This window comes from Bombina bombina, chromosome 4 (genome assembly GCF_027579735.1).
Source record: "Bombina bombina isolate aBomBom1 chromosome 4, aBomBom1.pri, whole genome shotgun sequence".
Lineage (NCBI taxonomy): Eukaryota > Metazoa > Chordata > Amphibia > Anura > Bombinatoridae > Bombina > Bombina bombina.
The window spans coordinates 1,157,900,086-1,157,924,497 of record NC_069502.1 but is presented as its reverse complement, the minus strand read 5'-3'; the positions used below and the strand labels follow the sequence as shown (position 1 = coordinate 1,157,924,497).

The following is a 24,412-nucleotide window of genomic DNA, read 5'->3' as shown; positions in this document are numbered from 1 at the left end:
TGGTTGACACTATTGTGGGCTTAATCGATTGCTTATTAGCATGTTTCAGTATGAATAAGGTGTTTTTTGAGACTTTTAAAACACTTATGGGGTTTAATATTGCGCCTGGCACTTAGACACCTAATCTAGTCTAAAAGGCCCCACCACTCTGGAATGAAGAGGGAGGAGGCCTCATTTTCGCGCCTCAATTGCGCAGTTGTTTTTGCTAGACAGTTCATGCAGCTTCACGTGGGGAGTCCAGAGACATCAGAAAGGACTTCAGAGAGGCTTATTTCCTACTCAAATAATCCCTAAGGAAGGTAAAAGCCACAGTAGATGCTGTGGCATTGTGCTGTAGTGTTTTTAACCGGTTAACTGCTGTTCTTAGCTCCGGTTTGGGCATTAAGGGGTTAATTGGTCTGAAAATCATTAAAATCGGATGTTTATTTGATGGTTTTTTGATGTTTTAGTAATAAAGTGTGCACTTTTATTATTTAAAGACACAGTAAAGTTTTTGTCAAAATTATTTTTTATTGCATTGGAGTTCTGTCTAAGTCTGTCAAACATGTCTGACCCTTCAGATAGCCTTTGTTCTGTATGTTTAAAGGCCAAGGCGGTTCCCCCATTAAATTTATGTGTGAATTGTGCCATAGCGTCCAAACAGCTTAAAGGGACATTATACACTCATTTTTTCTTTGCATAAATGTTTTGTAGATGATCTATTTATATAGCCCATAAAGTTTTTTTTTTTTTAAATAAATGTATAGTTTTGCTTATTTTTAAATAACATTGCTCTGATTTTCAGACTCCTAACCAAGCCCCAAAGTTTTATGTGAATACTGTCAGCTACCTTCTCCAGCTTGCTCCTGTTTGTGTAAAGGGTCTTTTCATATGCAAAAGAAGGGGGAGGGTCTTATTTGCCACTTGCAGTGGGCTTTCCAGCTACCTTTTCAACAGAGCTAAACTGACAGCTTCTAAGTAAGTTTTTAAACAGTTTTATACTGGATTTTTATATCAGTATCTGTGCATCTTATTCTTTATAGTAGTGTCTATTACATGCAGTTATATGAAAATGAGTGTATACTGTCCCTTTAAGGACCGTACAGTCACGCTTAAAGATGTAGCCCAAGATGATTCTTTAGCTGAAGGTAGTGAGGATAGTCCGCTATCCTCTCCTTCTGTGTCAACACCAGCTATGCCCGCGCAAGCGATGCCCAGTACATCTAGCGCACCAATTGCTATTACTTTGCAACAGTTAGCAGCAGTAATGGATAATTCTCTCGCAGCATTTTTATCCAAACTGCCAGCTTTTCCAAGGAAGCGTGATAGCTCAGTTTTAAATGCAGAAGATGAGCAAGCAGACACAGCGGATAATTTTATCTGTAGTGCCCTCACATAAATCTGACTTGGCGGTGAGGGAGGGCCTGTCTGAGGGAGAAATTTATGACACAGGAAAAGTTTCTCAGCAGGCAGAGCCAGATACCATAGCATTTAAATTTAAGTTAGAACACCTCCGTGCCCTGCTTAAGGAGGTCCTAGCTACACTTGATGATTGTGACCCTTTGGTGGTCCCAGAAAAATTGTGTAAAATGGACAAATTCTTAGAGGTCCCAGTACACACTGATGCGTTTCCGATACCTAAGAGGGTGGCGGATATTGTGACTAGGGAGTGGGAGAGACCAGGTGTACCTTTTGTCCCCCCCCCCCCTTTATTTAAGAAAATGTTCCCCATTGTTGACCCCAGAACGGATGCGTGGCAGACGGTCCCTAAGGTAGAGGGGGCAGTTTCAACACTAGCTAAACGACTATACCAATAGAAGATAGTTGCGCTTTCAAAGATCCTATGGATAAAAAATTAGAGGGTTTACTTAAGAAAATTTTTGTTCAACAAGGTTTTCTTCTTCAACCAATTTCTTGCATTATTTAAAAAAGAAATTGCTTAATATTTCTTTCAAGGGTAAGACCCTATTCGGGCCAGAGTTGAAAGAAATTATTTCAGATATCACTGGGGGAAAGGGCCATGCCCTTCCACAAGTTCGACCTTTAAAAGCTAAAAATAAGTCTAATTTTCGTTCCTTTCGCAATTTCAGGAACGGACCTGCTTCTACCTCTACAACCACTAGGCAAGAGGGTAACGCATCCCAGCCCAAACCAGCATGGAAACCATTGCAAGGCTGGAACAAGGGAAAACAGGCCAATAAGCCTGCTGCTGCTACCAAGTCAGCATGAAAGGTTAGCCCCCGATCCGGGACCGGATCTAGTAGGGGGCAGACTTTCTCTCTTTGCTCAGGCTTGGGCAAGAGATGTTCCGGACCCCTGGGCGCTAGAAATTGTCTCTCAGGGGTATCTTCTGGAATTCAAGAACCTTCCTCCAAAGGGAAGGTTCCACATGTCTCGCTTATCTTTAGACCAGATAAAGAGACAGACATTCTTACGTTGCGTAGAAGACCTTCTAAAAATGGGAGTGATACACCCAGTTCCAACAGCAGAACTAGGACTGGGTTTTTACTCAAACCTGTTTGTAGTTCCCAAAAAGGAAGGAACTTTCAGGCCAATCCTGGATTTAAAAATCCTAAACAAATTCCTCAGAGTTCCATCATTCAAAATGGAAACCATTCGGACAATTTTACCAATGATCCAGGAGGGTCAATATATGACTACCGTGGACTTAAAGGATGCGTACCTGCATATTCCTATCCACAAAGATCACCATCAGTTCCTGAGGTTCGCTTTTTTGGACAAGCATTACCAATTCGTGGCCCTTCCCTTCGGATTGGCCACTGCTCCCAGAATTTTCGCAAAGGTGCTAGGGTCCCTTCTAGCGGTACTAAGACCAAGGGGCATTGCAGTAGCACCTTACCTAGACGACATCTTAATACAAGCGTCGTCCTTTCACAAAGCAAAGGCTCATACGGACATTGTTCTAGCCTTTCTAAGGTCTCACGGGTGGAAGGTGAACATAGAAAAGAGTTCTCTGTCCCCGTTCACAAGGGTTCCCTTCCTGGGAACAATAATAGACTCGGTAGAAATGAAGATCTTTCTGACGGAAGTCAGGAAGTTAAAACTTTTGAACACTTGTCGAGTTCTTCATGCCATTCCTCAACCCTCCGTAGCTCAGTGCATGGAGGTAATAGGACTCATGGTTGCGGCAATGGACGTGGTTCCCTTTGCTCAAATTCATTTAAGACCACTGCAACTGTGCATGCTCAAACAGTGGAATGGGGATTATGCAGATTTGTCTCCCCAGATTCAAATGGACCAGAAAACCAGAGACTCACTCCTCTGGTGGTTGTCTCAGGATCACCTATCTCAGGGAATGAGTTTCCGCAGACCGGAGTGGATCATTGTCACGACCGACGCCAGTCTCTTAGGCTGGGGTACGGTCTGGGAGTCCCTGAAAGCTCAGGGTCTATGGTCTCGGGAAGAATCTCTTCTCCCGATAAACATTTTGGAATTGAGAGCGATATTCAATGCTCTCCAGGCATGGCCTCAACTAGCGGAGGCCAAATTCATCAGATTTCAGTCGGACAACATGACGACTGTAGCGTACATCAATCATCAGGGAGGAACAAAGAGTTCCTGGCGATGAGGGAGGTATCCAAGATCATCAAATGGGCAGAGGATCACTCCTGCCATGTTTCAGCAATTCACACCCCAGGAGTGGACAACTGGGAAGCGGATTATCTGAGTCGTCAGACTTTCCATCCGGGGGAGTGGGAACTTCACCCGGAGGTTTTTGCCCAGTTAATTCAACTATGGGGCCTGCCAGATCTGGATCTGATGGCGTCACGTCAGAACTCCAAAGTTCCACGTTACGGGTCCAGGTCCAGGGATCCCAAGGCGACATTGGTAGATGCCTTAGTGGCGCCTTGGTCGTTCAATCTAGCTTATGTCTTTCCACCGTTTCCTCTTCTCCCCCGGCTAGTAGCCAGGATCAAACAGGAGAAGGCTTCGGTAATTCTGATAGCTCCTGCGTGGCCACGCAGGACTTGGTATGCAGACCTGGTGAATATGTCATTGGTTCCACCATGGAAGCTACCTTTGAGACAGGACCTTCTAATCCAAGGTCCATTCACACATCCAAACCTAGTTTCTCTGCAACTGACTGCTTGGAGATTGAACGCTTAATTCTAGCTAAGCGTGGGTTCTCTGAATCAGTTATAGATACTCTGATCCAGGCGAGAAAGCCTGTCACCAGGAAAATTTACCATAAGATATGGCGGAAATATATTTGTTGGTGTGAATCCAAGGGTTACTCGTGGAGTAAGATTAGGATTCCGAGGATATTGTCTTTTCTCCAAGAAGGATTGGAGAAAGGATTGTCAGCTAGTTCATTAAAGGGACAGATATCTGCTCTGTCTATCCTGTTACACAAGCGTCTGGCAGCAGTACCAGACGTTCAGGCGTTTGCAAAGGCTCTAGTTAGAATCAAGCCTGTCTATAAATCAGTGGCTCCTCCATGGAGTCTAAATTTAGTTCTTTCAGTTCTTCAAGGGGTTCCGTTTGAACCTTTACATTCCATAGATATTAAGTTATTATCTTGGAAAGTTTTGTTTTTGGTAGCTATTTTTTCTGCTCGAAGAGTTTCAGAATTGTCTGCTTTGCAGTGTAATTCACCTTATCTGGTGTTCCATGCAGATAAGGTTGTTTTGCGTACCAAACCTGGTTTTCTTCCAAAAGTGGTTTCTAATAAGAATATTAACCAGGAAATCATTGTCCCTTCTCTGTGCCCTAATCCAGCTTCTAAGAAGGAACGACTGTTACACAATCTTGATGTGGTTCGTGCTTTAAAATTCTATTTAAATGCAACTAAAGATTTCAGACAAACATCATCCTTGTTTGTTGTCTATTCTGGTAAGAGGAGAGGTCAGAAAGCGACTGCTACCTCTCTCCTGGCTGAAAAGCATCATCAGATTGGCTTATGAGACTGCTGGACAGCAGCCTCCTGAACGAATTACAGCTCATTCCACCAGAGCTGTGGCTTCCACATGGGCTTTCAAGAATGAGGCTTCTGTTGAACAGATTTGTAAGGCAGCGACTTGGTCTTCACTGCATACATTCGCCAAATTTTACAAATTCGATACTTTTGCTTCTTCGGAGGCTATTTTTGGGGGAGAGGTTTTACAAGCAGTGGTGCCTTCCGTTTAGGTTACCTGACTTGTTCCCTCCCTTCATCCGTGTCCTTAAGCTTTGGTATTGGTTCCCACAAGTAAGGATGAAGCCGTGGACCGGATACACCAATGTAGGAGAAAACAGAATTTATGTTTACCTGATAAATTTCTTTCTCCTACGGTGTATCCGGTCCACGGCCCACCCTGGCATTTTAGTCAGGTTTAAATTTATTTTTTATAAACTACAGTCACCACTGCACCCTATGGTTCTCCTTTTTCTCCTAACCGTCGGTTGAATGACTGGGGGGCGGAGCCTGAGGGGAGCTATATGGACAGCTCTGCTGTGTGCTCTTTGCCACTTCCTGTAGGGATTGAGAATATCCCACAAGTAAGGATGAAGCCGTGGACCGGATACACCGTAGGAGAAAGAAATTTATCAGGTAAACATAAATTCTGGTTCTTTTGCAGAAGCAGACAAATATGCAGTGTTTTTAGACCTCAAATAATGCAAGGAAGAAAGTTTTTTTTTCTTGTTCTTCCAGAATAACCTTGTACATGGCTTAATTCATGCGTCCTTCACAAAGATAAATCTGGCCGATTCCAGCCTTGCTGTAGCACCCCTAGATAATCACCGGTCCTCCACCAAATTTCACAGTGGGTCCAGGTCTCCGTCTAACCAGGAGACGACTAGGTGTTGGGCAGAGGTGAAAATTGGATTCATCAGAGAAGATGACCTGGAATCAAGCAGATTTATCTTTGTGAAGGATGCATGAATCAAGCCCACGTACAAGGTTATCCTGGAAAAAACTTGCTTCCTTCTGCTCTGACAATGTTCCCCCAACTCTGAGGATTGGTTTTTGCAACAGGGCAATGCTCCATGCCACACAGCTAGATCAATCAAGGTGTTGGATAGAGGACCACTAGATCAAGACCATGTCATGGCCAGCACAATCTCCAGACCTGAAACCATTAAAAACCTCTGGAATGTGATCAAGCGGAAGATAGATGGTCACAAGCCATCAAACAAAGCGGAGCTACTTGAATGTTTTGCGCCAGGAGTAGCATAAAGTCACCCAACAGCAATGTGAAAAACTGGTGAAGAGGATGCCAAGACACATGAAAGCAGTGATTATAATTCAGGGTTATTCCACCAAATATTTATTTCTGAACTCTTGCTAAGTTAAAACATTAGTATTGTGTTTAGAAATGAATATGAACTTGTTTTCTTTGCATTACTTGAGGTCTGAAAACATTGCATCTTTTTTATTATTTTGACCAGTTGTCATTTTCTGCAGTTAAATCCTCTACATGACTATTTTTATTTTTTGATTTTTTTTGAAACAAGCTTTATTGAAATCAAAAAAGTGCATACAATAAAAACACATTTCTACATACATCCTTTGCTTGCGTTTTAACCATTGTGTCCAACTATGTATCATTTAAGGATATATCCGATCATATATTGTTTCTGCATGCATACATTGTATATTAAATATCTTTGCATATCAAGCCTGTTATATTTTTTCTTTTCCAATACTCTCCTCCTTTATCGGTACTAATTAACTTATCTAACTTAAAGTGGAAAAAAAAAAGAAAGGAGGGGGGGTAGAAAGGTTCATGTGTGGGGAGGGGGGGAGTAGGAAGGGAAGGTTGGGAAGTGTGTTTTTGATTTTGCTAAGTCTATTTTGCTCAGAGACCAGTGCCCCTCCACGTGGCCAGCATCATTTCATGTATTTCTATTTGTTTGATTTTAAAGTAGTGGAATCTCTCTAATGTGAGTGGCTCATCTACCGTGTGGCTCCACTCCTCGAGTGACGGGACAATCCCTGACTTCCATCTCCTAGGTATTAATTTTTTGGCTCCTGTGAGCATTATAAACATCAACGCTCGCGTATGTAGAGCTTTTACTTCTGGTAAGTGAAACAGGAGGGTTGCCTCAGGCGTGCTTGGTATGGTTATTTGCAGTCTGTCTGACATAATGTTAAGCACTTTGTCCCAATAGTCTTTTATTTTTGGGCACTCCCACCAGATGTGTAAAAGTGTGCCCTGTTCACCACAATCTCTCCAGCACATTGGGCTGGCTGTCTGATAACATCTATGTAGCCTTGTTGGAGTTAAATACCATCTACTAGTGAGTTTTAAATGAATTTCCTGAACGTTAGTGGAGATGGAGGATCGCTTTGTCAATTGAAAAGACTTGAGCCATGTGTCCTCGTCAATGTCCCTGCCTAGGTCCCTTTCCCATGCCTTTGTGTATATTGGGAGAGTTGAGTCAGGGGGCGTTGATAGAAACATGACTATTTTTATTTTGAATTTGGGAGAAATGCTGTCAGTAATTTATAGAATAAAACAAAATGTTCATTTTACTCACACACATCTATAAATAGTAGAACCAGAGAAACTGATCATTTTGCAGAGGTCTTTTAAAGTGAATGTAAGCTTAACGCAACTGCCCATGGCATTCGATAGACTTTGAAAAATGAGCCTAGGTTTAATTCATCAAAGTTTTTATATTTCTGTATTTTCTAAAATGTTTACCTTTTTAGTGCTCAGACGATAAGCGCAACTATCCCGCCCGCCATTTTGTCTAATTGATTGACGGATGACGATTCTTAAAAGAACCAATCCTTGTTTCCCCCCAGCCGTGACCTTTATGCAAAGCGGCTGAACGGAGGGGGGAAACAAGGATTGTGAAAGCAGCCAAAGTTTGCTGAGCAGACGTAGTTAGCCTGTGGGATCTGTGGGGCTCTCGTACCTACTGCAAACAAAACTCTTCCACAATATCGGACTTGTCCCTCACTGGCTAAGCACCATTCTGGGACTTGTAGTTTCCAGATGTGTTGCCTAGAAAAGACCCTGCCGCTCCAGGCTAAATTTTCTGTCTGGCTGTTAGTAGTGGTTAAGTGGGGGATGTCTAAAGGGCACCAAACCAAGGACTAATTTTAAGGCACCAGTGTAGCTCTGGCGCCTGGGTTTGTCGAGCCATGCTGTAGACAATAGCGGTTTAAGCCATGAGAGCCAGACTAAGGGGCCTATCTATCAAGCTCCGAAAGGAGCCTGACGGCCCGTGTTTCTGGCGAGTCTTCAGAATCGCCAAAAACACCAGTTATGAAGCTGCGATCTAAAGACCGCTGCTCCATAACCTGTCCGCCTGCTCTGAGCAGGCGGACAGACATCACCGTAATTCAACCCGATCGTCTTGATTGACACCCCCTGCTGGAGGCCGATTGGCCGCAAGTCTGCAGGGGGCGGCTTTGCACCAGCAGCTCTTGTGAGCTGCTAGTGCAATGCTGAATACGGAGAGCGTATCCGCACTGTCGGAGCAGGTCCGTCAGACCTTGTTAAATAGAGGCCTTTGTGTTTTGTTCACTTGTCACACTTCCTACATTGGTGATAAGCAGTTTATTGTGCACATGTGACAGCTAACAGGTTACACTAGACCTATAAATCTGGAAAATCCATAGAAATACACTACTGTCAGTTTCAAGGCACTGTACTTTGAAGCATATGAAAGACAGACGTTAAAGGGATGGGAAAAAATCAAAATTAAACTTTTATGGTTTAGATGGAACATGCAATTTTAAGAGACTTCAGTTTCTGTTAAATTTACTTTGTTTTCTTGGGTTTCTTTGCGCTTACATAGGTAGGTTCCGGAGCAGTAATGCAGTGTTGGGAGCTAGCTGGTTATTGATGGCTACTCATAAATACCTCTTGTCTTTGGCTTGCCAGATCTGTTAAGCTTGGTACCAATAGTGTATTTGTTTCCTATGTATTTAACCTTTTCTTTCCAATGGCATGGCGAGTCCACAAATCCATTCAATTACTAGTGGGAATTCAACTCCTGGACACCAGGTGGAGGCAAAGTACACCCCAGCAAAGCTTTAAGTATCCCCCCATTACCCACAATCCCCAGTCATTCTTTGCTTGCGTAACATTGTAGGTGATCTGTCTAAAGAAATCAAGTTGTTAATCCTTTAGTAGGTACTATTTTCTGCAAGCAAGGATTGGTGTTATGCTGTTTCCATGTAATTCTCTTTAGTAAGATTAATGGTGGCTTTTAGCAGTTGGAAGACGACGAGGTGGTCTTTATTTACCTTCCAACATTTTTGCTAGCCCTATATAGAAAACCAGGGTTGATTACTCTGTTTTTTCTTTATCTACAGGTCTATGTCAGTGAGGATTCTGTCACACCTGTTTGCTGTACCTGCCCTACAGCAGATCCACAGGTAAGTGCTTCTACCTTCTAGGTGAGAGGGATACAGCACTTAAGGAATTACTATTATATTTGTGGACCAGGGACTGAGGGGAAATAGTGTCTGGGCACTTACTGCTTAAAAGGGGTTATTTGTAATAAGGTTCTCCTTTTTATTAAAGGCTATATGGTCTGAGAAGTGTTTTATGGCATATTAGCTCTTAAAAGGTTAAGTCTGTGTTTGGATCTTTTCTTGAGACCGGGTTTGAAACCATACACGGTCACAGGTTTTTTTATGCCCTTCGTGATATTATTGTACACATAGAGGGATGTTTTATACAGACATGCCGGTATTTTTATGAGACTGTAGCGCCGCTTATTCGCATGCTTTTCTATCTCAGGCCTTTTATGTTTTTCAGGGTTTTCCCCTCCCTCGGCTATGTGCGATCGCAGTTGACCACTACGAGCCAGACACATATCACACTCCGTGTACATTTGGTGTGTTGGTGTATGCACTATACATATTTATACTCAGTGTAGTATGCACTTTCTCTTTTAAATCATTTGCCATTGTTGGCAGATGCATTAGCACCGCTCTGTTACTTAAGCAGGGTTCCCTGAGTATATGAAGGAGGGATCCTTTTTGTGACGTATCAGCGTTTACTACATCTAATCCGTTAAGTTTTGTACTCTACACAGCCTTCATATTCTCCCCTTATTTTAACTGCGGCACCTCCAATCTGCAGGCTGCAGAAAGGTATATGATGTTTTTCTCATATTGGCGCCTCTTTGGAAATAGCGATCAATTTCTCGCCACGAGCTGTGAGGTGTGTACGCACGTTTGATTCACTCCTAGCCCTTCATATAAGATTAGCATGGCGTTTTTATAAAGCAATTTATATCTGTTCCTGCCAAGTCTCTTAATTATCGTTGAGACACTATTTTTCCACTCTATGTACTGTATTTGTGGGACATGTTATTACTGTAATGTGACTAGGTGGTGTTCTGCCCCCCCCCCCCCCCTGCTCTGACTTAGAGATCTTTAAAGTGGATTTTGACTTAAATATTTGCCTTTATGTCCGAGATGTTTATTATATAGAGACTACATTGAGATGGGGGCTGAGGACTATTTAACATCAGTTTGTCCTCATTTATATTTAACACCCTTTATGTAATAAAATATTGCAATAGGGTTTGAGGGAATATACAATGCTCTTTTGTTTCGTCAGGATTTTCTCCTGAACTTTCATTGTATTTTCTGCCATCTGTTGGCAAGTTCATGTTAATGCTCAATCACAATTTAAATATTTTATGTGTATTCATTCTACATTCAATCTCTTTCATATTAGATTTTCTCACTGTGGGTGGCATGTAACATACTTAGCCAAGTGCCCTAAATACGCTATTTTTATTTAATCATAGCATGTATACGAATAACAGATGATGCTTTGTATATGTTATTCTGTATGATACAGGGGCTTTATGTCTTAATCTCCCTCATATTGAGGGGATTTTTTTTGTCTATATAGATCTATATCCATTTTACGTATGGGGACTTGGTTCAACGTGTATGGTTTCATGTATCATGAGCAATTTCTTTGTTTTTAAGACTCTAATATACAATATTTTAATTTCCCTCATGTTGAGGTAATATTTGCTATGTCTGTGATGTATGATTTCAAGTATCATACTTTGTTGTCTTAGTGTTTTTGGGGACAATAATATATTTATTTCTATGTTGTTTGTTTTATTATAGAAATACAAGTTTAAAATCCTTCATATTGAGGTGATGTCATAGATTTGTTATCCTAAGGTCTATGGACCTTTTTTCTTTTTTTTTTTCTGGTTGAATCTTTTCGGAGTTTCAGAGCTTTCGGCTCTACAGTGTGATTCTCCTTATCTTATTCTTCTTGCGGATAAGGCGGTACTAGGTTTTCTACCTAAGGTGGTCTTGGAACGCAATATTAACCAAGACATTGTTGTTCCTTCATTTTCTCCTTCCTTTAAGAAAGAGACGTTATTGCACAATCTGGATTTTGTGCGTGCTTTAAGGTTCTATTTACAGACCGCAAAAGATTTTCGTCAATCTTTTGCTATTTTTGTTGTCTTTTCAGGTAAACTGAGGGGTCAGAAGACCACTTCTTTCTGGTTGAGAAGTGTTATTTGATTGGCTTATGAAACGGCTGGACAGCAGCCTTCAGAGAAGATTACGGCTCACTCCACTAGGGCTGTCGCTTCCTCTTGGGCCTTTAAGAATGATGCTTATGTGGAACAGATTTGCAAGGCGGCCACTTGGTCATCATTGCATACTTTTTACAAATTTTCCAAATTTGATGTTTTTGCCTCAGCTGAGGCTTCTTTTGGGAGGAAAGTTCTTCAAGCGGTGTTGCCTTCTGTTTAGGTTCGCCTGTCTTGTTTATCCCTCCCTTCCATTCTGTGGACTCTAGCTTTGGTATTGGTTCCCACTAGTAATTGAATGGATTTGTGGACTCTCCATGCCATTGGAAACAAAACATAATTTATACTTACCTCATAAATTCCTTTCTTTCCTGGCATGGAGAGTCCATGACACGCCCCTATTTTTAAGGAGGCTTTTGTAATTTTTCTAAACTTCAGACACCTCTATACCCTCTGTCGTCTTCTCTTTCCATAATTCCTCGGCTGAATGACTGGGGATTGTGGGTAATGGGAGGATACTTAAAGCTTTGCTCGGGTGTTCTTTGCCTCTACCTGGTGGCCAGGAGTTAAATTCCCACTAGTAATTGAATGGATTTGTGGACTCTCCATGCCAGGAAAGAAAGGAATTTATCAGGTAAGTATAAATTATGTTTTTACAATAATGAAATGTAAAAATGGAAGACTTTTACTTAAAAATGTCTTCAGCTTCAGTAAGTGTGAACAGTTATACTTCTGCTACTGTCAGCTGCATGTTGGAAAGGGGTAAAAAAAAAAACTCACAGGTAATCAGCTTTATCAGTGCTGATGTTACACTTTACGGTGATTAAGGAAATTTACTATGAAATCTCAAAAGATTTCAATGAAATCTCTTGAAGGGACAGTCTAGTCAAAATTAAACTCATGATTCAGATAGGGCATGCAATTTTAAACAACTTTCCAATTTACTTTTTTCATCAAATTTTGCTTTGTTCTTTGGTATTCTTTTTTTGAACGCCAAACCTAGGTAAGCTCATATACTAATTTCTAAGTCCTTGAAGGCCGCCTCTTATCTCAGGGCATTTTGACAGTGTCTCATTCAGATTATGTGCTCACCCCCGTGGAGTTACCTAGGAGTCAGCATTTTTTGCAAAACTGGGGAATGGGTAATAAATGGATTATCTATATTTTTAAACGATAAAAAATCTGGAGTAGACTGTCCCTTTAAACTGAAGGAGAAAATAACATTATTGTGCCTGCACATGCCAGATGCACGCTTCCTTTTGAGTCCCAGGACTGGCATCTTGATTGGCTGCTTTACAGTTGAATGCGGCTTAGGAATTGTTGAGGTAAAATATAATTCTTTTTTACATAGATATTTGTGTTATTTTCTAGTCTGCTTTTTACAGATATGCTACATCACTTTCAAGTGCTTTAACAGTTGGGTATCATGTCCCTATACATTTAAATTGAAAGGACACCAGTATAATTTGTTTTCTTCCTATTTATATTTACTGGCTTATGTTTTTCACCTGCAGCGCTCTTCAAAGCTATTCTCTTATTTTTACCCTTCAGACGTGCTCTTCAGTTTAGCGTGTGCTGTACATTTATTTTTGCAGTGCAGTGGCTGCATTTTTTTTATTTTTCCTGTGTTTTTTTTATATGTTACTTTTTTTCCCCTTCAGTTTAAAAGTAACTTTTTTTCTGCCTTCTACTGTGCTAACTAATGCAAACTGCAAGGTACAGCTGTCAAAAGCCAGAAATGTCACTGATCTTGGTTAGTGTGTAGTAAACTAGGTATGAAATGCAATAAGCAAATTTGATGCGCCCCCTTCTTCTCCACACGTACAAATGTGTGTGAATATATTTATTTATTGCACACACACACATTATATAACGCAATAAAACCTGCATTTGTATTTCATAGCTGCGAGACCTAGGAAGGATCCAGTCTCACTATATCTATATCAACAAGTATTGGAAATATTACCAGAGTGTCTCTCATCCATATGATTCAAAAACCCTTTACAACTTCTTGTGATGATGTATCTCCATCTAGTGGCCACATTCACATTTGCATTTTTTTTTTTTTCAGTTTTCAAGTAAAGGGGAAAGAAATCAAAGTGTTTACACACTGGAAAGTATGCCCATACTAAAAACTTAGTCACTATAATGACACATAATAAAGTAATGAAAAATAAATGAATTAACATGGAATTGTCTCTTTCTTTCTCTTTCTTTCTCTTTCACTCTCTTTCACTCTCTTTCACTCTCTTTCACTCTCTTTCACTCTCTTTCACTCTCTTTCACTCTCTTTCACTCTCTTTCACTCTCTTTCACTCTCTTTCACTCTCTTTCACTCTCTTTCACTCTCTTTCACTCTCTTTCTTTCTCTTTCACTCTTTCTTTCTCTTTCACTCTTTCTTTCTCTTTCACTCTTTCTTTCTCTTTCACTCTTTCTTTCTCTTTCACTCTCTTTCTTTCTCTTTCACTCTCTTTCTTTCTCTTTCACTCTCTTTCTTTCTCTTTCACTCTTTCTTTCTCTTTCACTCTCTTTCTTTCTCTTTCACTCTCTTTCTTTCTCTTTCACTCTCTTTCTTTCTCTTTCACTCTCTTTCTTTCTCTTTCACTCTCTTTCTTTCACTCTCACTCTCACTCTTTCACTCTCACTCTTTCACTCTCACTCTCACTCTTTCACTCTCACTCTTTCTCTTTCACTCTCACTCTTTCTCTTTCACTCTTTCTCTTTCACTCTCTCACACTCTTTCACTCTCACTCTCACTCTCACTCTCACTCTCACTCATAGTAAGCTGCTATGTTCCTGCACAGTGCTCTAGTGACATCTAGCAGTTGAATTCACAACTACAGCATTAAATCCTTTAAAGGGAGAGTGGAATTTATTGGGGTCCAGCCAGTCATTTCTAGTTGCTATAGTTAGCGGGGCCCTTGTATTTGTCGACCCTGTTTACCAACAATTTTAAGAAGAGTACCTGTATTCATTTATACATAATTTCGGGGTGATCTGAGATGCCCTGAATATTCAGGCAGTGGGATTAGTTAACCTTTTAGGTCTGTCCCATATTCTAGCTCGTTAAAAAAATGTGCAATTTTACTGGCTGTTAAGTGGCATTAGCAAATGTTTGTCATAATTTATCTTACAAAAAGATATGCAAAAATTAGCTATAAAAAATTAAACACAAAAACATCAGCAGCATTTCGGTCAATAAGTCTTCTTCAAATTCCAAGGATAACAACCTACAACACTTTGGACACATTGACCTAAATCATGTTGATTATGTATTATTTCTTAATAATGCAATACATTACAGTAAAATAAAAGGATATACAATACAGCTTACAAAATATATTATATTTTACATCGTGCAAAATGGGTTTAATATATATATCCCTATTCATACCATCTAAATCTAGTTTATAAAAAATTAGACCCTGTTACTCATTTGATGCACTTTGATAGTGTTTTTTTTTTATTATTGTTTAAATGGATAGTAAACCTCAAAATTTTCTTTTATGATTCAGATAGAGCATACAATTTTAAACAACTTTCCAATTTAATTCTATTATCAAATTTTCTTAATTCTCTTGTTATCCATTGCTGAAGGGACAGCATTGCACTTCTGACAGGAAGCTGAAAATATCTATTTAGCCAATCACAAGTGACAAATGTGTACAGGCACCAATTAGCAGCAGCTCCCACTAGTGTAGGATATGTACGTATTCATTTTTTAACAAGGGATACTAAGAGAACAAAGCACATTTGAAAATAGAAGTGAATTTAAACGGGTCTTAAAATGACATGCTATCCCTTTTTAATTATATATTCTGCTAGTCATATAAGAAAACAGACAAGAGGGTGAAATATAAATATACTTGGTGTAAAATGTATCATCCTTGCAGGTGGACAGGTTTGCAAGTAGCGAACCTATATGCAGTCGCCATTTGCTATGCTGCATCGGATGCAAAATTTAACATTGCACAAGAATCCTCTTGCTGCCCCATGCTCCTGTGCAACCAGTTGCACAAGAGCACGGCATGTCAATCACCCAGAAAGAGCATGTGTCAGAGTGATTGACCTTGCCACCTCTGAGGTGATGGAGTTGAGTTAGGAGCCAGACATATTTTTAGGCTCTTTATAGTGGTTTTTGTATATAGATATGACTAATAACCCAAAAAGTATATTACAAATTAGTTGTTTTACTGCACATGAAACACATTGAGATTGTAATATAAAATGTTAAATTATGTCCCCTTTTAAAGAATTGCTCCAAGTTTCTAATGCATTTGTTGGACTAACATTTTATATGTCCTCCCTTGTAGTGAACAGAGCATTTGCCAAGCACGGGCTGCTGTAATGGTTTATGATGATGCCAACAAAAAATGGATACCGGCCGGAGGATCAACAGGATTTAGCAGAGTCCATATTTATCATCATACGGGCAACAACACATTCAGGGTAGTAGGCAGGAAAATTCAAGACCACCAGGTAAAAGCTCCCTCTTATTTCTTAGCACCAGTAGTGATGTGCTTAGTTTAAAGGGACACTGAATCCATTTTTTTTTCTTTCACAATTCAGATAGAGCAGCAACGTTTTAACTTACTCCTATTTTGAATATTTCTTCATTCTGTTGCTATCTTTATTTGAAAAAGCAGGAATAAAAGTTTACGAGCTGGCTCGTTTTTGGTTCAGAACCTGGGTAGGGCTTGCTGATTGGTGACTAAATGCAGTCACCAATTGGCAAATGCTACCCAGGTGCTGAACCAAAACCTTACATTTCTGCTTTTTCAAATAAAGATAGCAAGAGGACTAAGAAAATTTGTTAATAGGAGTAAACTAGAAAGTTGCTTAAAATTACATGTTCTAGCTGAATCATGAAAGAAAAAAAAAATTAGGTTTAGTGTCCCTTTAAAATGTAAACTGCTGAAAATATAAATGATTGCTTTGTTTCTACCTCATACTTTATAGCTGCATCATTTTTGTCATCTGTTTATTTGGGATCTGCTACTTTTGTGTCTCTGCAACTGTCTTGGATTTTATAACCATTTCTGTGTGTAAAATGTTACATTATATAAAAGCATATGGTTCGCATACAGCCCAATGCAAGTTTTAAAGGTTGTTGATTGTTAAGCATGAAACTGTTACTGAACGTATTGTCTTTAGATATCACTAGTGGTTTACCACGCGCATGCATTGAGAAATGTTATAAATGTGTTAACATGTTCTATTGCATACTATATTGTAATGTAGACGTTTTTCCTTCCCAGAACTACACTTGGCAAATGGCAAGATAAGCAGCTTTCATGTTAAAATTTTCTGTTCTAAAATTCTTTAACGGAACCTGATGAGTCATCTTAAAGGGACAGTCTACAATAGAATTGTTATTGTTTTAAAAGATAGATAATCCCTTTATTACCCATTCCCTAGTTTTGCATAACCAACGGTTATATTAATATCCTTTTTACCTCTCTGATTATCTTGTATCTAAGCCTCTTCTGTCAGCCCCCTGATCACATGACTCTATTATCTATTAACTTGCATTTAGTATTGTGTTGTGGTAAACCTTAAATAACTTCTCTGGTGTGAACACATTGTTGTCTATATGGCCCACATGAACTAGCAGTCTCCTTTTGTGAAAAGCACATACAAAAGCATGTGATTAAGAGGCTGTCAATAGAGCCTTTGAAACAGGCAGAAATTTAGTGGTTTAAATGTTATAAAGTATATTCATCTAACCATGTTGGTTGTGCAAAGCTGGGGAATGGGTAGTAAAGGCATTATCTATCTTTTTAAACAATAACAATTTTTGTGTGGACTGTCCCTTTAAGTAAGCTCACCAGACCAGAGAGCTTTAGAGAATCAGGACATAAGTCCCAGGTCCTAAGTGGCCTTTCCTAGTTCTTTCTCCCTTTAGCTTAGAGGAGATTTTGATGATCTGATCAATTTTACCCCCTCCATAAATTTTAAAGTATTATGTATTTGAAATGTATGTTACTGATAGTTCCAGAAGTAATACCAGTCACTGTCACATGTTTGGGGGGGAAGAGCTAAAAGCATATAAATCAACAGATGGTAACATAATTCCGTTAGGCACCAAATATACAGTTGAATGAGTTTCTTTCATTATAATAAACCTTATCACCTGACTCTTATCTATTATTTATAAATCATTAGCATTTTGTGCAGAGCTACAACACATGAGGCTGACAATGTCTATCAAACGTACACAAAAGGTGAAGAGGGCCCTGCCCTTAGACACAATCAGACAGAGTGAACAATAGGTAGCCTCTTGCACTTACTTTCTTAAAGGGACAGTGCACATCAATTTTTATAAAACTGCATGTAATAGACCCTGCTATAAAGAAGAATATGCACAGATACTAATCTTAAAATCCAGTATAGACCTTTTAAAAACTTACTTAGAAGCTCACAGTTTAGATCTGTTGATGAGGTTGACTGGGACACCCAGTAAAAAAGGCTGGAAAAACAAGAAGAGCAGATACTCCCCTTCCCCCAATTCCCTGCATATGAAAAGACAGATAACAACATAAACAGGAGCCGCCAGTAGTCTGTAAACGTGTGTATACATCTGACACTGTGGGGCTTGGTTAGGAGTCTGAAAATCAGCACAATGTTATAAAAAAAAATAAGCAAAACTATACATTGTTACTAAAACACACCCAGATGTGCTATATAAATGGATAAACTACAAAACATTTATGCAAAGAACAATTTAGGGAACTAAACACCTGTAAGTAAAAAGCGCCAGGAGACTATTTTGGCTGTTCACTTCTTTACAATGAGGGGACTTGTATCCCTGTCAATACTAGATGATCTCCTACCTAGTATATTTAATTAGAGGGTACAATGCCTCCTCCTTGATGTATTATGTTGTCAGTCATTTTCACATCTGTATTCCCCAGTGAATGCTGGAACGGCGCAACTTGAGAACAGTTGAACTTCAACTCAAAATATTTGCTGGAAGAGCTGATGACTGAATATGCTGGGATCATAATCTAAATAGACTTTACATGTTACTGACTGGAATCTCTAGTGATTTGCTGCTTTGGTTCCTCCGGACAATAGCCTTTTCTGAGGTTACTTGTATTTAAAGTGACAGTCTAGTCCAACATAAACTTTCATGATTCAGATAGCGCATGTCATTTTTTTAAAAATATTTACCAATTTTGCTTTGTTCTCTTGGTATTCTTAGTTGAAAGCTAAACCTAGGAGGCTAATATGCTAATTTCTAAGCCCTTGAACGCCGCCTCTTCTCTCAGGGCATTTTGACAGTTTTTCACCACTAGAGGGTGTTAGTTCATGTGTGTCATATAGATAACACTTTGCTCACGCACATGGAGTTCCTATGAGCCAGCATTGATTGGCTAAAATGCAAGTCTGTCAAAAGAACTGAAATAAGAGGGCAGTTTGCAGAGGCTTAGATACAAAGTAATCAGAGAGGTAAAAAGTGTATTTCTATAACTGTTGGTTGTGCAAAACTAGGGAATGGGTGATAAATGAATTATCTATTTTTTAAAACAATACAAAGTCTGGTGTAGACTGTCCCTTTAACTTCACTCACCTGGAACTTGGAATCTGCTATTGGAATTTTTTTTTTTAGACAAAGGATCACTTGGTCTTTGTTAAACTGCCTATCCCAACAGAGGTTGTGACATTAACAGAGAATGGTTCAGTTTTGGAAAATTACTTGATTTTTTTTTATTATCTTCTGGAGTTCCTGTCTTCTAGAATAGGTCTGGAGGGGATAGGCATTTTGGTTTGCATTAAGATACAGTGATACAGTGATTCTGTGATTTGGGATCCACTTAAAAACATTTAGATGCCTATTTCTGGGGCTAGGTCAGAGACCCTGGCACCTAATATGTTCCTATTGCATTTTCATATCTAGTTTGCTACACGCTAACTTTTATAGTGTTGAACTCCCCTCTATAGGCGTATGCTTACTTTATTGTGCACTCCTCTTTGTGTGTCAGTATATATGATATAGCTATATATTATACAGGGCTTGACATTTTCACTAGTCCACTAGCCCCAGAAGAGTAAAAAAATAATTGTCTTTTTCCTATCTTTAACATTGAGTGGGCACAGGTGTGAAAAAATGCTGTAAAGTAAGAATGTTTTTTCTGCACCCCTGTTCATGTGTTTTTGTGCATAGTTGAGTTGCTTGGCCTTGTGTGGCTTTTTGGCTGCAAGTCTTCCATAAAGACAACTTCAGACTAGACTTCTCTAGATAGTAGATGGGTGTACCAAGGTCCCACTGTGTGTTTTTTTGTGCTGATGGCACTGCTAGACATTTCCCAAATGTGAAGGGAAGTAAGCATGATGTCTCATTCGCTGCACTGTTTTCTTAGCTGACTTACGGTGACAATGTTGCCATTTCTTTATGCTTCATCAGCAAAACTTGGACAGCACATCTGGAAACACCTTTAAATTTCTGCCTAGTAGAGACCTTGCTGATAAAGTATAACTACCTTGTGTCTTGCCGTGGTGTATGCCTTTTTAAACAGTCTTCAGCAACCTCACCTTGGTAGCAGAGTTTGGCTGTTCCTCGTCCAGTTTTATTCCTTCTGTGCAGCTGTTTCTTTTAATTGTGTTCCAACCTACATATTGCATTTATGGTCTGTTGTACCTGTTTGGTATAATTGTTTAATCATGCACCTGACACTATGCCTACAAAATTCCTTACTTTGCACCAATGGCTAAAAGAATTGATGCTGTTTGAAGATAAATGGTGGTCACATGAAATATTAATTTGATTTGTGATAATAAAATAACCTAACATTTCTATTTTTGAAAGAAATCTTTAGAGCATTTTATTCACACCTGCCTAAAACTTTTGCACAGTACTGTATGTGTGATGTGACTGTGTGTATTTATATATAATGTGTGTATATATGTATGTGTATGTATATTTGTGTGTATATTTGTATATGTATATATATATATATATATATATATATGTGTGTGTATATATATGTATATATATATATATATATATATATATGTATTTCTTTCATGTAATTAGCAAGAGTCCATGAGCTAGTGACGTATGGGATATACATTCCTACCAGGAGGGGCAAAGTTTCCCAAACCTCAAAATGCCTCTAAATACACCCCTCACCACACCCACAATTCAGTTTTACAAACTTTGCCTCCGATGGAGGTGGTGAAGTAAGTTTGTGCTAGATTCTACGTTGATATGCGCTCCGCAGCAAGTTGGAGCCCGGTTTTCCTCTCAGCGTGCAGTGAATGTCAGAGGGATGTGAGGAGAGTATTGCCTATTTGAATACAGTGATCTCCTTCTACGGGGTCTATTTCATAGGTTCTCTGTTATCGGTCGTAGAGATTCATCTCTTACCTCCCTTTTCAGATCGACGATATACTCTTATATATACCATTACCTCTGCTGATTCTCGTTTCAGTACTGGTTTGGCTTTCTACAAACATGTAGATGAGTGTCCTGGGGTAAGTAAATCTTATTTTCTGTGACACTCTAAGCTATGGTTGGGCGCTTTGTTTATAAAGTTCTAAATATATGTATTCAAACATTTATTTGCCTTGACTCAGAATGTTCAACTTTCCTTATTTTCAGACAGTCAGTTTCATATTTGGGATAATGCATTTGATTTAATCATTTTTTCTTACCTTCAAAAATTTGACTCTTCCCTGTGGGCTGTTAGGCTCGCGGGGGCTGAAAATGCTTCATTTTATTGCGTCATTCTTGGCGCAGACTTTTTTGGCGCAAAAAATTCGTTTCCGTTTCCGGCGTCATACGTGTCGCCGGAAGTTGCGTCATTTTTTGACGTTATTTTGCGCCAAAAATGTCGGCGTTCCGGATGTGGCGTCATTTTGGCGCCAAAAAGCATTTAGGCGCCAAATAATGTGGGCGTCTTATTGGCGCGAAAAATATGGGCGTCGCTTTTGTCTCCACATTATTTAAGTTTCATTTTTCATTGCTTCTGGTTGCTAGAAGCTTGTTCTTTGGCATTTTTTCCCATTCCTGAAACTGTCATTTAAGGAATTTGATCAATTTTGCTTTATATATATGTTGTTTTTTCTCTTACATATTGCAAGATGTCTCACGTTGCATCTGAGTCAGAAGATACTACAGGAAAATCGCTGTCTAGTGCTGGATCTACCAAAGCTAAGTGTATCTGCTGTAAACTTTTGGTAGCTATTTCTCCAGCTGTTGTTTGTATTGATTGTCATGACAAACTTGTTAAAGCAGATAATATTTCCTTTAGTAAAGTACCATTGCCTGTTGCAGTTCCTTCAACATCTAAGGTGCAGAATGTTCCTGATAATATAAGAGATTTTGTTTCTGAATCCATAAAGAAGGCTATGTCTGTTATTTCTCCTTCTAGTAAACGTAAAAAATCTTTTAAAACTTCTCTCCCTACAGATGAATTTTTAAATGAACATCATCATTCTGATTCTGATGACTCTTCTGGTTCAGAGGATTCTGTCTCAGAGGTTGATGCTGATAAATCTTCATATTTATTTAAAATGGAATTTATTCGTTCTTTACTTAAAGAAGTACTAATTGCTTTAGAAATAGAGGATTCTGGTCCTCTTGATACTAATTCTAAACGTTTGGATAAGGTATTTAAAGCTCCTGTGGTTATTCCAGAAGTTTTTCCTGTTCCTAATGCTATTTCTGCAGTAATTTCCAAAGAATGTGATAAATTGGGTAATTCATTTACTCCTTCTAAACGTTTTAAGCAATTATATCCTGTGCCGTCTGACAGATTAGAATTTTGGGACAAAATCCCTAAAGTTGATGGGGCTATTTCTACCCTTGCTAAACGTACTACTATTCCTACGTCAGATGGTACTTTGTTTAAGGATCCTTTAGATAGGAAAATTGAATCCTTTCTAAGAAAAGCTTATCTGTGTTCAGGTAATCTTCTTAGACCTGCTATATCTTTGGCTGATGTTGCTGCAGCTTCAACTTTTTGGTTGGAAACTTTAGCGCAACAAGTAACACATCATGATTCTCATGATATTATTATTCTTCTACAGCATGCTAATAATTTTATCTGTGATGCCATTTTTGATATTATCAGAGTTGATGTCAGGATTATGTCTCTAGCTATTTTAGCTAGAAGAGCTTGGAATGCTGATATGGCTTCTAAATCAACTTTACTTTCTATTTCTTTCCAGGGTAACAAATTATTTGGTTCTCAGTTGGATTCCATTATTTCAACTGTTACTGGTGGGAAAGGAACTTTTTTACCACAGGATAGAAAATCTAAGGGTAAAAACAGGGCTAATAATCGTTTTCGTTCCTTTCGTTTCAACAAAGAACAAAAGCCTGATCCTTCATCCTCAGGAGCAGTTTCAGTTTGGAAACCATCTCCAGTCTGGAATAAATCCAAGCCAGCTAGAAAGGCAAAGCCTGCTTCTAAGTCCACATGAAGGTGCGGCCCTCATTCCAGCTCAGCTGGTAGGGGGCAGGTTACGTTTTTTCAAGGAAATTTGGATCAATTCTGTTCACAATCTTTGGATTCAGAACATTGTTTCAGAAGGGTACAGAATTGGTTTCAAGATGAGACCTCCTGCAAAGAGATTTTTTCTTTCCCGTGTCCCAGTAAATCCAGTAAAAGCTCAAGCATTTCTGAAATGTGTTTCAGATCTAGAGTTGACTGGAGTAATTATGCCAGTTCCAGTTCCGGAACAGGGGATGGGGTTTTATTCAAATCTCTTCATTGTACCAAAGAAGGAGAATTCCTTCAGACCAGTTCTGGATCTAAAAATATTGAATCGTTATGTAAGGATACCAACGTTCAAGATGGTAACTGTAAGGACTATCTTGCCTTTTGTTCAGCAAGGGAATTATATGTCCACAATAGATTTACAGGATGCATATCTGCATATTCCGATTCATCCAGATAATTATCAGTTCCTGAGATTCTCTTTTCTGGACAAGCATTACCAGTTTGTGGCTCTGCTGTTTGGCCTAGCTACAGCTCCAAGAATTTTTACAAAGGTTCTCGGTGCCCTTCTGTCTGTAATCAGAGAACAGGGTATTGTGGTATTTCCTTATTTGGACGATATCTTGGTACTTGCTCAGTCTTTACATTTAGCAGAATCTCATACGAATCGACTTGTGTTGTTTCTTCAAGATCATGGTTGGAGGATCAATTTACCAAAAAGTTCTTTGATTCCTCAGACAAGGGTAACCTTTCTGGGTTTCCAGATAGATTCAGTGTCCATGACTCTGTCTTTAACAGACAAGAGACGTCTAAAATTGATTGCAGCTTGTCGAAACCGTCAGTCACAATCATTCCCTTCGGTAGCCTTATGCATGGAAATTCTAGGTCTTATGACTGCTGCATCGGACGCGATCCCCTTTGCTCGTTTTCACATGCGACCTCTTCAGCTCTGTATGCTGAATCAATGGTGCAAGGATTACACGAAGATATCTCAATTAATATCTTTAAAACCGATTGTTCGACACTCTCTAACATGGTGGACAGATCACCATTGTTTAATTCAGGGGGCTTCTTTTGTGCTTCCGACCTGGACAGTAATTTCAACAGATGCAAGTCTCACGGGTTGGGGAGCTGTGTGGGGATCTCTGACGGCACAAGGAGTTTGGGAATCTCAGGAGGTGAGATTACCGATTAATATTTTGGAACTCCGTGCAATTTTCAGAGCTCTTCAGTTTTGGCCTCTTCTGAAGAGAGAATCGTTCATTTGTTTTCAGACAGACAATGTCACAACTGTGGCATACATCAATCATCAAGGAGGGACTCACAGTCCTCTGGCTATGAAAGAAGTATCTCGAATTTTGGTTTGGGCGGAATCCAGCTCCTGTCTAATCTCTGCGGTTCATATCCCAGGTATAGACAATTGGGAATCGGATTATCTCAGTCGCCAAACGTTGCATCCGGGCGAATGGTCTCTTCACCCAGAGGTATTTCTTCAGATTGTTCA

At 39.4% G+C, this 24,412-nt stretch overlaps 1 protein-coding gene across 1 annotated transcript in view; it reads left to right on the top strand.

Moving 5' to 3' along the window:
- The window catches only part of ENAH (ENAH actin regulator), a gene marked incomplete in the record, with an annotated part of 421,876 nt that overhangs the window by 40,139 nt on the left and 357,325 nt on the right, over positions 1–24,412 (top strand). The window contains 1 exon segment of the mRNA XM_053712606.1: positions 15,775–15,940. Coding sequence (XP_053568581.1) covers positions 15,775–15,940 — 166 coding nt within the window.